The sequence below is a fragment of the Capra hircus genome, chromosome 19 (genome assembly GCF_001704415.2).
Source record: "Capra hircus breed San Clemente chromosome 19, ASM170441v1, whole genome shotgun sequence".
Classification (NCBI taxonomy): Eukaryota; Metazoa; Chordata; class Mammalia; order Artiodactyla; family Bovidae; genus Capra; species Capra hircus.
The window spans coordinates 41,268,662-41,284,070 of NC_030826.1; the positions used below are offsets into that span (position 1 = coordinate 41,268,662).

Below are 15,409 nucleotides of genomic sequence, written 5' to 3' on the forward strand. Positions count from 1 at the left end.
TTGCAAAACTTTTCCAATGAGGTATCTAGCCATCATGTTAGAATAGAGTGAGTGGTAAGTCTAGGAGATAGTCCAAAGGAGCCCCCTCAAGCATCAGAATTGCATGTTGGCTTTAACAGAAAATGTTTGTAAATTTCCAGTTAGAATTTCTAACGTTTTGCCCAATTCTCCAAGTATAATTGTCACACCAGGAAGATGCATCATACCCTGACCCAGGCTCCCACCATCAGCCTTACTGGGTTACCTGCTACCTGATTTAAGAACCAAAGGTTGAAAGGTGCCAAGGGAGGGGGCTCCATGGTCATGTCATTGAATCCAAGAACCTGGGTACCCAGGAGAGAAAATGAGGAAACACGGCTAAAGGGGATTTTGCAAGACAATCTTGGAGTCACTGAAGGCACTAGAAGGTCTGAGGAAGGGGTGACCAAAGTTCTGAACATATAAATGTTGCATCACCAGGTACCACCTGCCCTTTGGGGAGCAGCGCCCCAGCCTCTGCTGTGGTTTTGGCTGCCCTCCAAAGCAGTTTTATTGACAGCTTATTGAAGTCCTTCCCCCCAGCAAGCTTTCATGATGGTATTCACGCAGCACTCCACTTTGTCTCAGATGAAAGATCCTTCATCTACCCTCTCCAAGGTCATTATCGCTGCTTACTATAATGCCATTGACCAAAAGCTCCAGACTTATAATAAAATCAAAATCTCTTTGTTTTCCTCCAAGGCAATTAAAAGGGGAGAAATAGGTGGGTCCTAAGGCAAGCATCACTGAGACTTCCCAGAGGAAAGACTCAAGGCCAGGAACTCCTGTCTCATTCATCCAGGCTTGGGACAAATGGAAAGCCCTGTGAATCAGACCAATGGGCATTTGCTCCTAGGGAACAGCACAAGCCTGCTTCCCAACTCTTGTCAGCCTGCTCCAAAGCACTGGCTTTCCAGCAAGGCATCACCATCCTGCCTTCCTCCCCACCCAGGGAGCTCAGACTAAATTCCAGCAACATCCTTCAAGCTCTTTGGTCTTATCTACTGATTGGCCAGCATAGCATCATGGAGGCTTTAAGCAAAGGAGAATGTTTAGGTTCTAAGTATGAGAAGATTCAAGGATTGGGACAAAAAAGCGGACATACCTTGCATACAATGCAGAAAGAACCAAGACATGGGAAAAGAGGGAAGCAGGGAGAGATGTGTTTAATAAGAAAGATAAGAATGCAAAGAAGAGGCAAGGAGGGAACCTGCAAGGAATCCTCTGAACCACAACAGGTCATGTTGATCAGATGAAGCTAGCCTGTCTTCAAGTGAGGGAACCTGGAGGATGGAAAGATGAGAAGTAACCAAGATAACCTAAATGAAGGTACAGAAGAGTGGTCCACCCTGACGAGTGTCCTGAGAGATGTAAATGGAGATTCAGAAGAGATCTACAGACATGGGACCATAGTTTTTGAGGCCTCAAACAGAAGTGGCATTGTTCCAAGATGTCCAGACCAGAGCATCAACTCCATGATCCAATCTGAGATTTGTTCATGGCTGAGAAATGCCCTGTTGTCTACATCCAGGCTGCAAAATGTCAAAGGGGGCCCTGCTACCTGTTCCTGAATGATGGGAGTGTGTAGAAGAGAAAGGAAGAAAGGAGCTGGGGTAGTCCCACTTGTGCATCTTCAGGGCACAGTCAATCGGCAACCACAGAGAAGATGCAGCAAAGAACAAGTTACACCTGTTACCTGCTGGCTTCTCCTGTAGATTCCTTTTTTCCCTGCAGAAGGTGAAATGGCACAAGAATTCAGGAGAGAGACAGTGGACAGAGAGCTGGTAAGTAAACAATAATTCTACCATCCCTTTTAAATTTAGCTTCTTTCTGGCAATGATTTCAAAATATTAATAGGCTTCTGTGAATTTACTTCTTGAATTAGTGGGAAAGATGGGACTCCAGGGGCTTCCCTGGTAGATCAGACAGTAAAGAATCTGCCTGCAATGCAGGAGACCTGGGTTTGATCCCTGGACTAGGAAGATACCCTGGAGAAGGGAATTGCTACCCACTTCAGTATTTTTTCCTGGAGAATTGCGTGGACAGCCTGGTGGGCTACAGTCCATGGGGCTGCAAAGAGTTGGCTATGACTGAGCAACTAACAATTTCATGGGACTCCAAGGTTATAAGGTCTGCATGGCCTCACACAGATTAGGAGTAGATTTCATGTACTCTCTTGATCTCCTAATTGAAGTAATTGCAGAGTTTATTCACTCAGAGAGAAACTGAGCAGTCCAGGACTATCAAACCCACAATTTTACTTAGTTAAGTTTTTTCAAGCACATTTAAAGAGCAGCTTCTCCATGCTGGACATGGGATGAAATTGAAACAGAATAATCACAGTTCCTGTAGCAAATTATCTTTTTATGAACAACTCAAACTAACATGGGTCCCCCGAATATATGAGAAATGACAGAAGAGGAAGAGAGGAGATATTTTAAAGGTATACGGACATTTGGAAATTTATTTGTATTTAATGGATTTAGAAAACTGTATATATCACATTAAGGGCAGTAATCACTTTTTGAACTTCTACCAAATGCCTGGCATAGTCCCAGGACCGTAGGATGGGGGGTTGAGGGCCAGGGTGGGTGGGGAGGGGGATACTTGTGAGGGACAGGCAAATGATGTGCTCTCAGTCCCGCTGAGCAGGCAGTCAAGTCTATAACTAACTCTAATGTACAGTAATATAATTGAGCCCTTCACCTCCCCTCCAAAAAAAAAAACAATTCCTTCCTTCCCCCTCCCTCTTTTCCCACACTTGTTCCTGCCCCAAACTCCAGTTAGCCCATTTCAACCCAGTCCATGATTCTCAGCCAGGAGGTGAAGGATGTGGCCATTTCAGATTATCTCCTTGTCCCCTAAAGGAGATTTATTGGTGACTCTACTCTCTAGGTGACTCAGAGGTTAGCTTCAAACAACTGATCTCACTAGAACCCTAGTCCCTTTAAGAATCTTTTCTTCAACCAGGCCTGGTAATGAGCTATTTTATTTTAATATCGGTTCTCGTTGCTTGGTGCTTCTGCAGCATCCCTGTAGGATCTGTGGTCATTGAGATGAGTTTCAAAGCAGGTGAAAGAGGCTTCAAGGGATGGGGCGTGGGACAGAAGATAGAAAAGAGGCAATGCTGAGTCAAGCAAGTGTAAGAGCTTCCTCTTTCTAGGAAAGGGAACGATATTAGTGGGGAGAAATGGAAGTGATGGGTGACCCTGCTGGTAGGTGGACACAGTGGCCACCCTCAGAATCAGAGAGAGATACTGGTGGTGGAGACCTCTCGGCAGAGGGCCTTGAAGCTAATGTGAATGAACGAACCACATGTTTAGGATGTCTGACAAGCTGGGGGAGGAAAGGGGAAGGAAGGCAAGAGAAGTGTGGGTACAAAAACTAGCCTAAAGGGGGAGCCTCAGCTGAAGGAGGCCAGGAGACTCAGCCTGCAATGTGGTGGGAAGGGAGGACATTGCAGGGTGAGAGGATGCACTGGGCAGATTATCCTTTGGGGGATTCCCAGACCCTGCAAAATCCAACTCAGCCATCTCCCCCCAGACTTATTGCTCTTGTTCAGTCACTCAGTCATATCTGACTCTTTGTGACCCCATGGGCTGCAGCCCAGCAGGCTTCCCTGTCCTTCACCATCTCCTGGAGCTTGCTCAAACTCAAGTCCATTGAGCCAGTGATGCCATCCAACCATCTAACCATCCCCCCAGCCTTGGAGAGTGTCTAAATCCAAAGTTTTATCCAGAGGTGCCTCCAGTAAAATGTTTGGCAGTTTGGTTCAGGGTAATGCGCCAGGAATGAGAAGACTTAGACTTGAGTGAGTCCCTGACTTTGAACTTCTTCCACGGCAAAATGCAGAGTGTGGAACCTGTTCTGTCTCCCTCAGGGTTTGGGGGTGGGGGCTCAAGTCGGATAACAGATATGAAGGCACTTTGAACATGGTAAAATGATGAACATACATACGGGGTTCTACTTCTCTTCTCCTTCTCTACCTCAATGGACAACGTGGTCCTAGTAATGGCGGAGAGCGACTGGCCTTCTTTGGTGATTTCCCACCATCAAAATCGCCAGGCTCCTCACGCTATTTTCATTTTATGGCATAAATTCTCAGATATGAAAGAATCCTCAAGCATAAACAGTGTCTTATTCCCTTCAAGGAAAACAAATCAAAACATTGGTGTGATTACAGTTCTGTTGTCCTGCTGACGCAATCTGAGGCTGGGCCTCTGTACAGTACACTGGTTGAAAGAACAGTTGCTGGAGGCAGACGACCTGGATCTGAACCCTGGCTTCCCCACTGAGTAGCTGTGTGTCCTTGGGCATGTTCTTTAGCCTTTCTGAGCTTTGGTTCCTCATCTGCAAAATAGGGATAACAATAATATTGGCTTCATAGGATTGCTATAGGGTTAAATGAGTGTATGTATGTAAACTTATCCCTAACTTAAATTCGTGCCTGGCTAATTAGTAAGAGCTCAGTGAGTGTAAGCATCAATGATGATGAGAATGATGAAGATATGTAATGACGATGATGATGGTAGCGATGGTGATGATGGTGATGGTGATGACGATGAAACAGATAATTGTGGTGGTGGTGATGGTAGTGATGATGGTAATAATGGATTGTTTGGTTTCCAGGGAAGCTCTTCACACCTTCCCAAGCATAATTATCTCCTTTACCCAGCATTTCTTCCCAAACCACTTCACACATTCACACACAGGCACACACACACAATGTCTCATCAAAGCTAATATTTTAATTATAGATGACAAGGCATTGTATACGAACTTAAGAAACACAGGTCAGTCACCCTGAGGCCCCACTGACTCATTTCATGTCACCAGAAGAATCCCTCCACCACTGAATGACTCACCTCCTCTCCATCTCCTTACATGGGAAGAACAATGCTTCCCTCCTCTCTCATGGTGTGAGAGTAAGTGGCTTTATTTTGTTAAATGGCTTTGAACTTGTTGGATGAAAGGAGCTATTTAAGTACAAGGGAAGAAGCAAAGGTGTTTGGGCTGGGGAGCTAAATTAAGACTGATTGAGATTGCTCTTTCTTATTGGGACCCACTCTTGGATATGTGTCTCAGGGATACATCACCTGTGCCCACACAGCTCTACACTTGGGAGAAGAGCAGAGGCACAGGGGAGGGGAGGGGAGGGGAGGGTGAACAGCCTCTGACCTTCCAGAGCTTCCTACGATGCAAGTCCTGATGGTTCCCAAGCAAATCAGTCCTGTCTACAGAGACAGTGGCCAACAGGTAGGTGTCCAGGCTTGAGAGCAGTTGGAGGCACAGCAGCCAGGTTCTGACTTAAAACCTCTCCATCCCTGAGACTTGGGACTGTGGTCACTCCCGCAGAGGATGGGCTAGACTTTGTAAATTTCTCAGCAAGCTACTCTGATTCAGAGAGTTCAAGGAGTAGAGAGGGAAGACAAGAACCAGCTGCTGGATTCAGTGTATCGGCTCTGCTTGTAGTTTCACTGATTAATAAGACCTAGAAAGCAGAAAGTCGTCAATTTGAGGGGCTAGAAGACCCTCTACAACCATCTTATCCAGCTCCATCAGACACCTGAGTGACTTCCTCAATGTCTTCACCACATGGTTATAAAAGCCCTCTTTGAATGCTTCTAGTGATGGGGAACTCACTACTTACTACTTGGCCAGTTCTGATGCTGCTTTCTGAAGACATGCTCTTTTTAGCCATCGCTGCTGAAATATGGAGCTTCTGGTTCATGTGTCTGTTGACTGGAGTTCCAAGCTTGGCAGTCAGAAGGACTTGCCACTGGAGCCTGCAAGGGAGCTTGGGTGGGTGAGTTTGGCCTTTTGTAGATTGATATAGTGACCAGCTCAGCAATTACCATTGCTTAACATGTTCACCACTAACTCAATGGGATCAAGAGTTCCTCATCCATGAGATCAGGAGATTAAGGCCCGTTCCTTCTGCAGTGATCTTACTTCCCAAATAAACCCCCTAACAGTGGTTCTTAAACTTGATTATGCATATAGAATCACCTGGAAGGCTCAAGGAAACAGGGTGATTATTCAGGAAGCCTGGGGGTGGGGCCCAAGAAGATACATTTCCACCAAGTTCTCATATGATGCTGGTATTACTGGTTGGAGGATCACAATTTTAGAACTACTGTCCTAAATTTTCTCATATTTGATTTTTGCCTCTTCAAAGCTCCCAAAGTACGGACTTTGGATATAGTTCAAAGAAACTGGGCTTCAAGCCTTGATTCAGCCCCCCAGCTAAAACTGGTAACAGCCACTCCTTCTTTGCAGGGTTTTTGTGGGACCCTGTGTCCCAGTGTTTATAAAGCCCCAGGACGATGCCTTGCTCATAATGAGTGTGTGATCACAAAAACTTACTTCAAGGAAGGTATTCTGGAGGGGCCAGCAGAACCTCTGACCTGAGTTTTTCCTTTGCTCAAGGACCAGCTGGCTTCATCCAGATAAAAAGGTGGGGGCGTGGGGGGTGTTATTTAGTCTGTATGTTTAAAGCTCTGCAATTTGGCTCTGTGATCAGGCTTGATCAGGTCAAGAGCTAGGTATTTCTCACCTGTGCTATTTTGCTGAACTTTCATATTTTAGCCACAGTCCTCACTGGCTTTGCCCTCTCCCAGAACCACCCTGGTGAGTAAACCACAATCTCTGTTTCTACATGAATGACTGGCTCAGGGAGGTCCACAGCATCCCTCTCAGCATCACTCAGCATATGATAAAGGAACAGAACCACAGGCACTGGGCTCCTTATGCTGCAGAAATGAAGTTTATTATCAAATTAAAAGCAAGGTCTGAAAGACCAGGAGGCAGCAGAAGAGAGAAAGAGCAGTCAGAACACTCTGAAAGGAGGAAGGACAAATCCAAGGGCCAGGGCTGAGCAGCTGGACCAGAAAGCCCACCAGTAGAGAAGCTCTTCCTGCCTTCAGTCTCCCCCTAGGCTGACTGGGGCAGAAAGGCCTGGGGTGGCAGGTCTGGGGGATGGAGCCAAGGGACTACAGGCGTTTGCCATTTTCCGGCTCCTCCCGGTGAGGAGTAATTCAGCATCGAGGTGATGAGCAGGACCCAGAAGGCCCAGAAAGGCAGGGAGAGCAGGAGGTACAGGCTGAAGGGCCCACACAGGTGATGGAGACTGGGGTTGCACACGGGTTGCAGGGGAGCCTGTAGAGAGAGAGAAAAAAAAGAAAGTGTTTAAACATTGGCATGAACTGTGGTGCTGGGGAAGACACTTGAGAATCCCTTAGACAGCAAGGAGGTCAAACCAGTCAATTTTAAGGGAAATCAACCCTGAATACTCATTGGAAGGACTGATGCTGAATCTGAAACTCCAGTATTTTGGTCACCTGATGCAAACAGCTGACCATTGGAGAAGTCCCTGCTGTTGGGAAAGATTGAGGACAAAAGGAGAAGAGGGCGTCAGAGGATGACATGGCTGGATGGCATCACCAATGCAATGGACATGAACTTGGGCAAACTTTAAGAGATGGTGAGGGACAGAGAGGCCTGGTGTGCTACGGTCCATGGGGTCACAAAGAGGCGGACACGACTGAGAGACTGAATGACAACAATGAATGAGAAGCACATGAAAGTCCAAAATAAACAGGCACTCTAGAACTGGAAGAGCAGGGGACTTCTCTTGTGGTTCAGTAGCTGAGACTCCATACTCCCAGTGCAAGGGGCCTGGGTTCGATCCCTGGTCGGGGAACTGGATCCCACATGCCTCAACTAAGAGTCCTCATGCCACAGTGACAGATCCCACAGGCCACAACTTGAAGATCCTGCATGTCACAACAAAGACTGAAGATCCTACGTGCTGCAACTAAGACCTGGTGCCGCCAAATAAATTTTAAAAGAATTGGAAGAGCAAAGCGGAGCTTAGGCCATACAGGCCCCTCTAAGCCTAGAAAGGGGAGGGACTGTTCCGAGTTCTCAGTGAGGCTGCAGCCAGAGCTCAGAGCGCCTTGTGCAAAGTCAGTGTTCTCTCCCACCAGGAAAGGAACACAGCTAAGAGAAAGGCAGAAAGCAGGTGGAGCAGGAACAGGCCAAGGCCAGCCACTCTCTCAATTTAAACACAGCCCCTAGGGGCTTCCCAGGTGGCTCAGCTGTAAAGAATCCACCTGCGGACACAGGAACCCAGAAGATTCGATTCCTGGGTGGGGAAGATCCCCTGGAGAAGGAAATGGCTACCCACTCCAGTATTCTTGCCTAGAGAACTGCAGAACCCAGAACCCCAGGAGCCTGGTGGGCTACAGTCCACGGGGTCACAGAAAGTCAGACACAACTTAATGATGAAACAGCAACAAAGCATTTATAAACACAGCCCTGCTCCTGCTCCTGCCTGCTCATAGGGGTACACCATCCGCCCACCTATGTCACAGTCCTATTGAGAAACTAACAATGAGAGAATAGGTACCAGTGCTCCATGCAATACTTTTAAATGCTGAAAGTGACGCTCCTGGGATGTTCCAGAAGGAATTTAGCAAAACCTAAATGTACTGAACCCTCAGTATGTTAGCCCTGGTGGGAGTGACTAGCACGCGGAAGCCTAACAGGGATGGCATGAGTTTCACGATTCTTACACACCTTCCTCCATGTCCAAGCAGCACCAGGCTTACTGGGGAGCAAGTTTGTCCTCAGAGGTAGAATCTGCAATGCCACTCCCTCCTTTTAGCTCATTCCCAATAAGAGGTCTCTGCTTTTACGCATGATATTGATATAAACAACATCAGACTACATACTTGCAGTCCTCCTTTTCCAGAAGGTTCCGGTATGTGGCAATCTCTCCCTCCAGCCGGGCCTTGACATCCAGCAGCACCTGATACTCCTGGTTCTGCCGCTCCAGATCAGCCCGGATCTCAGACAGCTGCTCCTCTACGTTGCTGATGAGGCTCTGCATCTGGGCCAGCTCAATGCCGAAGCGGGCCTCAGATTCACACAGTGAGTTCTGCAGACAATCCTTCTGCAATACCAAAGAAAGAGGGGAAGAGGTTAAAGGTCACAGACCCTGTACTCAACCCCTTCAGACCATGACACCCCAAGCCGTCATCAGGCTCAAAGAGCAAGTCCTCAGCAGCAACAGCTAACAACACGCTGTGGCTCTTCATCATAGACCTTAGAAGAAGTTTGCAGAACCTCCCTCACTGTGCGAATGTTCATTTCCTCAGCATCCACACACACTAGAGAGTTCTTGCAAAGGCAAAGAAAGTGAAATTGAAAGTCACTCAGTTGTGTCCAACTCTTTGCGACCCCATGGACTGTATAGTCCATGGAGTTTGCCAGGCCAGAATACTGGAGTGGCTAGCCTTTCCCTTCTCCAGGGGATCTTCCCAACCCAGGGACTGAACCCAGGTCTCCCACATTGCGGGCAGATTCTTTACCAGCTGAGCCACAAGGGAAACCCAAGAATACTGGAGTGGGTAGCCAATTCTCTTCTCCAGTGGATCTTCCCGACCCAGGAATCGAACTGGGGTCTCCTGCATTGCAGGCGGATTCTTTACCAATTGAGCCATCAGGGAAGCCCAAAGGTAAAGATGTCAAGGTTAAAGCTGGGTCCTTGGATGATGTCTAAGTGAGGCATGCACTGAACCTGGGGACTGCCCATGAGAAGCGGGAGCCCACCTGAGTCTTCCACGCTCCCAGAGGAACTCACCAGCGTGTGCTGAGCCTGCAGCTCCACCTCCAGGGTGTTCACTGTGCGTCGAAGCTCCAGGATCTCCGACTGGCAGCACTGCAGCTCCTCTGAGCAGGACATGGCCTGCAGGCTGATGCCTTCAGACTGTAGCAGGAGCACACAGAGAAATGACCGCTCCCCTCCCTGGCCAGATGCAGCCGGGTCCCTCCCTGCTCTGCAGCACCGCCCTCACCTGAGTTTGGAACCACTGCTCCACGTCACGGAGGTTGGTCTCCACCACGGCCTCGTACTGGCCCCGCATCTCCTCCAGCACACTGCCCAGGTTCACGGTGGGCTCCACGTCCAGCTCAATCTTGAGCTTATCTCCCAGCTGACGCTTCAGAGTGTGGACTTCCTATGGACATAGGAGGACATCCCATTGGTGGGGCTCCCGCTGCCCTCCACTCAGAGCCTCACCTCCCACTTCCCATTCGCTCCAGTGATTTCCCTGCACTCCTCTGAGGATGAGGTACTGTCTACATTAGTGTGGTAGTTTCCAAAGCCATTTAGTGGGTGGGCTCCCCATGAGAGCCAGAAATCCCCTTTGAGGCTTAACCACAAGGCACAACCAGGAAGGGCCTCGTTGCTTCCTCCGAAGAAGTCTGAATTCACCCCAGGACATCTCCATGCGCCACCCAAAGGGCTACTGCACCTGCTCGTGGTTCTTTTTGAGGCAGAGCAGCTCCTCCTTCTGGGACTCCACCTGGGCCTCCAGGTCAGCCTTGGCAAGTGTGAGGTCATCCAGCGCCCTGCGCATCCCGCAGACATCAGCTTCCACCAGCTGGCGGAGGGAGTGCTCCGTGTGGAACCTTCACCAGGGCAGACACAGGGATTGAGGTTAAAGAGAAGAGGGCCCATGGGACACAACCCACAGGGTAACTCGCTGGCCTTCTGTCTGCTGTCCAGCCTGGACAACCAGGCAGAGCGGCCGGTCCTGAGGATACCAGCATGGCCCGCGGACAGTGCCGCCCTCGAGGGCAGATGGCCAAAGGGGAAGCGGTAGAGTAGACCCTCATCTTCCATGCCTCCCAACTGAGATGGACCCTGGACTCTGTCCCAGATTAGGTGCCAAACCACGATGGGAAGAAGCTTCCTTCACCCTGGGGGAGTGAGGCGTCCACAGTGCCCAGAAGAAAGACAATAGAATGCAATGTCCTTCCTGCTGCCCCGCTGGACCCTCTCAGGGAATGTAAACCCTCTGACCTCCACATGGCTCCAGGCTCCCGATTTCTGTCGTGAATTACTAGTGCTCACAAACTGGTGGAGCTGCACTGCAGAGGTATATCTTTTACCAAGGCAGCAGAATTTCTTACAAAATGACCTTGGATAGGAAATGAGGGGGCGAGTTCTGGTTCTACTGCTCAACAGCCATGTGACTTCCAGTTGGCAAGTCCCCTCAGGGCTCTGGGCCCCATGTCCTCAGAAAGCAGATGCCAGCACTGCCCTGCCCACCTCACCAGGGTCTTCTTATATAGAATCAAGTGGAGGAAGTGTTTCAAATCACACTATAAACTATAAAGGCTAAACAGTTGCAGGGGACCAGGGGTGTTTTCTCAAGACCTCGAACTTAATGCCCTCTGTTTATGTCAGCTGTAACTGTTGGTTTGGGATCTTGGTCGATGGCATCTCTGATGCCAGGTGCATCACCAGAGAGGCATCAAGGTAGGCATCTGGATCCTCCCCCAAGTGTGCTACCCCGACTCACTTGGTCCTGAAGTCATCTGCAGCTAGTTTAGCATTGTCTATTTGCACGACCAGCTTGTTGTTCTCAGATTTGACGCACAGGATCTGAGGAAAGAAAGTACACTCAGGGGTTCACTTATTCCCAGAGTCACCTATGGCCTCAGTCAAAAGAAGAGCCATTGGCCAGGCTCAATCTACAACATTGCCTTGACAACACAAACTCCCAAACGTGTGAGTGATGCTGGTGTGGCATGGAAGAGGCACACGCAAAAGGATGCATGGCAAAGGGGGAAGGCATAGAGCCAAAGGAAGCAAGAGGCGGGAGATGGTAGCAAACTGAACACATAGCTAAGACATTATTTTGCCAGATCTGAGGCTTAATCCTATATAAACAAGAAGAGCTAGAATCTAGGCCACAGAACAATGGGCTGGTTATGAAAGTTTCAGGTAAGATGGGATCCATTCTTTTTTGGGGGTTATGTATGTTTCTGATCCATCCTCTTTTTTTTCCTTGAAGTATAGTTGATTTACAATGTTGTGCCAGGCTCTGCTATACAGCAAAGTGACTCAGTTATACATATATATATATATATATATGCATTCTTTTTTATATTCTTTTCCATTATGGTTTATCACCGGATATTGAATACAGTTCCCTGTGCTATATATTAGAACCTTGTTGTTCATCCATTCTCAATGTAATGGTTTGCCATTACCAGCCCCAAACTTTTAGTCCATCCCTCTCCCTTCCCGCCATTCCCTTGACAACCACTAGTCTGCTCTCTATGTCTGTGGGCCTATTTCTGTTTTGTAGATAGGTTCATTTTGCTATATCTTAGATTCCACATATAAGTGATATGATATGGAATTTGTCTTTTTCTGACTTACTTCACTTGGTGTGATAATCTCTAGTTGCAACCATGTTGCTGGGAATGACATTATTTCATTCCTTTTATGGCTAAGTAATATTCCATTTTGTATAGGTATCACATCTTCTTTATCATTCATCTGTTGATAGCCATTTAGATTGTTTCCATGTTTTGGATATTATAAATAGTGCTGCTAAGAACATTGGGGTGCATGTATCTTTCTGATCCTGAATTATATTTTTGTCTGGGTATATTCCCAGGAATGGAATTACTGGATCATATGATAATTCTATTATCATAATTCTGTTCTGTTAGGATTAGTTTTCTGGGAATCTTCATACCGTTTTCCATAGTGGCCATACCAACTTACGCTTAAGGTAGGATCCAGTCTTAATAAGTTGTCTCTACCACTGGCTGGTCAACCTCCTCAGAGTTCTTCTCTGAATCTAGCCATAGCTCCATGGCCCTTCTTCTGACATTCTTTGTCTTTCTGTCTCCAAATCTAAGTAAGCTCTACAGAAGCATTCCATTTATAATTGAAGAGGAGAGCAGATATACATAAGAGACCAATGCTACCGAATACACTGGCTCTAAAAGGACATTAGAACATGTATCCCTGACCCCTTTAACTGCCCCAGAGCTTAACTTGCACTGTTTTTGCAACTACAATTGAGGAATTGTAAGTACCAAAACTAAGTTAGCATAAACTCAGAATCCCAGAGAATCGAATGCTGCATCTTACCCTTTACATACTCACATTCTCCTTCACTCAAGAGAATCTCTTCCCCTAAGTCTGGGGTTGTTAGCAGGTGCAAACTGTTATGCAAAGACTGGATAAAGAAACTGTACAGCACAGGGAACTATACTCAATATCCAGGGATAAACCATAATGGAAAAGAATATTGAAAAGAATATAGGGACTACCCTGGTGCTCCTCTGGTTAAGATTTCTGCAGGGGGTGCAGATTTGTTCCCTGGTGGGGGAGCTAAGACCCCACATGCCTTGCAATCAAAAAACCAAAACATTAACAACCTCCAATTAAAATAAATAAATTTATATTAAAAAAATAACAGAAACAGTACTGTAACATTTCAATGCTTTTAAAAATGATCCACATCAAAAAAAGATTTTTAAGAATATTAAAATATATATATACATATGTATAACTGAATCACTTTACTGTACAGCAGAAATTAACAGAGCATTGTAAGTCAACTACACTTCAATTTTAAAAAAAACATCAGCTACAGCTGATTCCGCCATCAATCCAGGCCCTGAAGATTTAGTGCAAAGGTCAATCATCGTTTTCTGTAAAAGAGCCAGACAGTTGATCTTTCAGGCTTTGCAGACCATGAATCTGTATCACGACTACTGGACTCTGCCACTGGAGCATAAAAGCAGCCATTTACAAAGTCAGGCAAGAGGGTGACTTTGGCCTAGGAACTGTTGTTTGCCCACCTCTGATGGGAAGCATCACAAACCTCACCTTCCGCTGCAGCTCCTCGATGATGCGGAAGTGGCTCTGATAATCCGGACACACGGTGGACTCGGGGCATTTGCTCAGCTCTCGGATGCGGCTCTCCAGCTCCGCGTTGTCCCGCTCCAGCCCGCGCACCTTCTCCAGGTAGCTGGCCAGCCGGTCATTCAGGAACTGCATGGTCTCCTTCTCGTGGCTGTTGAAGAAGCCTTCGCCAAAGGTCCCGCAGATTCCAATGTTGCCGGGAATGTCGCAGGTGCCCGGCAGGGCGCAGGCGGCGTTGCAGCTGTGGGGCAGACAGAGGCTGGGTCGACCCAGAGGGGTTGTGCCCACTCGGACTCGGTTGGCGTGTGCCAGGGTGGCCGAGAGGCCCAGGGGGGCGGCCCCGGCCTGTGAGACCGGCCCGCTGAGGAGAGAGCAGCAGCTGATGGAAGTCATGGCCAAGACTCTTGCTGTGTCCACGGTTGGATTTGCTTGAGTTTGAAACCTCCCTTCTTCCCTAGACCTTATATAGGCCTGTCGTGGGCGTTGGTACCAGAAAACTGGCGTTTTCCTCATGAATATGTATATAGATTCTTAAACAAGCGTGCTATTACTCAGTTGAGATTGTCCCCTGTAAAGAGTTAATGAGCTCATGAAAGAGGCCATGACCCACACAGCCTCCCCTGACCGCAGGGTCCTAGGAAACGGAAAATGAGGTCGTCTTTGAGCTGCCACGTCCTGCGGCTTTTGTCTCTCTCCCCTGTGTCCACTGATCCCTGTGAGGGCTTGGAGAACCAGAGCCTCCAACAGTGTCCTCAAAATGGCTCTCACTTCCATACTCTGCTCCTGCCGCTGAATGTTCCCATCATGGCAAATTTAAAATATTAATCCAGTGGGCACACTGAGGAAAGGAAAAATTCAGGAGTTCATTTCAGCAGATTGGCGTGGACTATGCATTGTGGGACACTGCTGGAGGGAGGGAGTTCTATTTTAATAAGGATAAGAAATTTAGCGACCTGAATAATAGAGAATGCTAGAAAATAAGTTTTTTAATTAAAAAAATTCTTCAAGAACTATGATGATTTTAAGTAGAAGAAAACACACTGACAGACCAGAAAGACTTCATGGAAAAGGGAATATTTAAATTATTTTTCTATTTATTTAGTTTTGGCTGTGCTGGGTCTTCATTGCTGCTTATGGGCTTTCTTTGTTTGGTGAACAGGGGCTACTCTTTGTTGTGATGTGCGGGCTCTAAGAACACAGGGTTAATAGTTGCGGCACACAGGCGTAGTTGCCCCGTAGCATGTGGGGTCTTCCTGGACCAGGGATCGATCCCATGTCCCCTGCATTGGTAGGCAGATTCTTAACCACTGGACCATCAGGGAAGTCCAATAGGAACATTTAAAATGTGTTTGGGGGACTTCCATGCTGGTCCAGTGGCTAATACTTTGCCTCCAAATGCAGGAGGTGTGGGGTTCAATCCTTGGTCGTGGAGCTGAGATCCCACATGCCTCATGGCCAAAAAATCAAAACATAAAACAGAAGTATTGTCACAAATTCAATAAACACTTTTAAAATGGTCCACATCAAAAAATAAAAATAAACCTGCTTTGAATGATGGCTTCCAGAAAGGGTTGGGGGAAGAGCATTTCTCATAGAGAACAAAATGAACAGAATGAAACATGTTTGAAAATGGAAAATAGTCTGCCTGTG

The 15,409-nt window shown here is 47.4% G+C and overlaps 1 protein-coding gene across 1 annotated transcript; it reads right to left on the minus strand.

The window, feature by feature from the left end:
• Window positions 6,763-15,037, minus strand: LOC102176161 (keratin, type I cuticular Ha7-like). Its single transcript, XM_013972078.2, has 7 exons — window positions 13,724-15,037; window positions 11,391-11,473; window positions 10,338-10,494; window positions 9,879-10,040; window positions 9,665-9,790; window positions 8,754-8,974; window positions 6,763-7,176 (listed from the first exon to the last, which is right to left on the minus strand). Exons 1-7 carry the CDS (start codon window positions 14,270-14,272, stop codon window positions 7,056-7,058), a joined length of 1,419 nt encoding a protein of 472 aa, XP_013827532.2. The 5' UTR covers window positions 14,273-15,037; the 3' UTR covers window positions 6,763-7,055.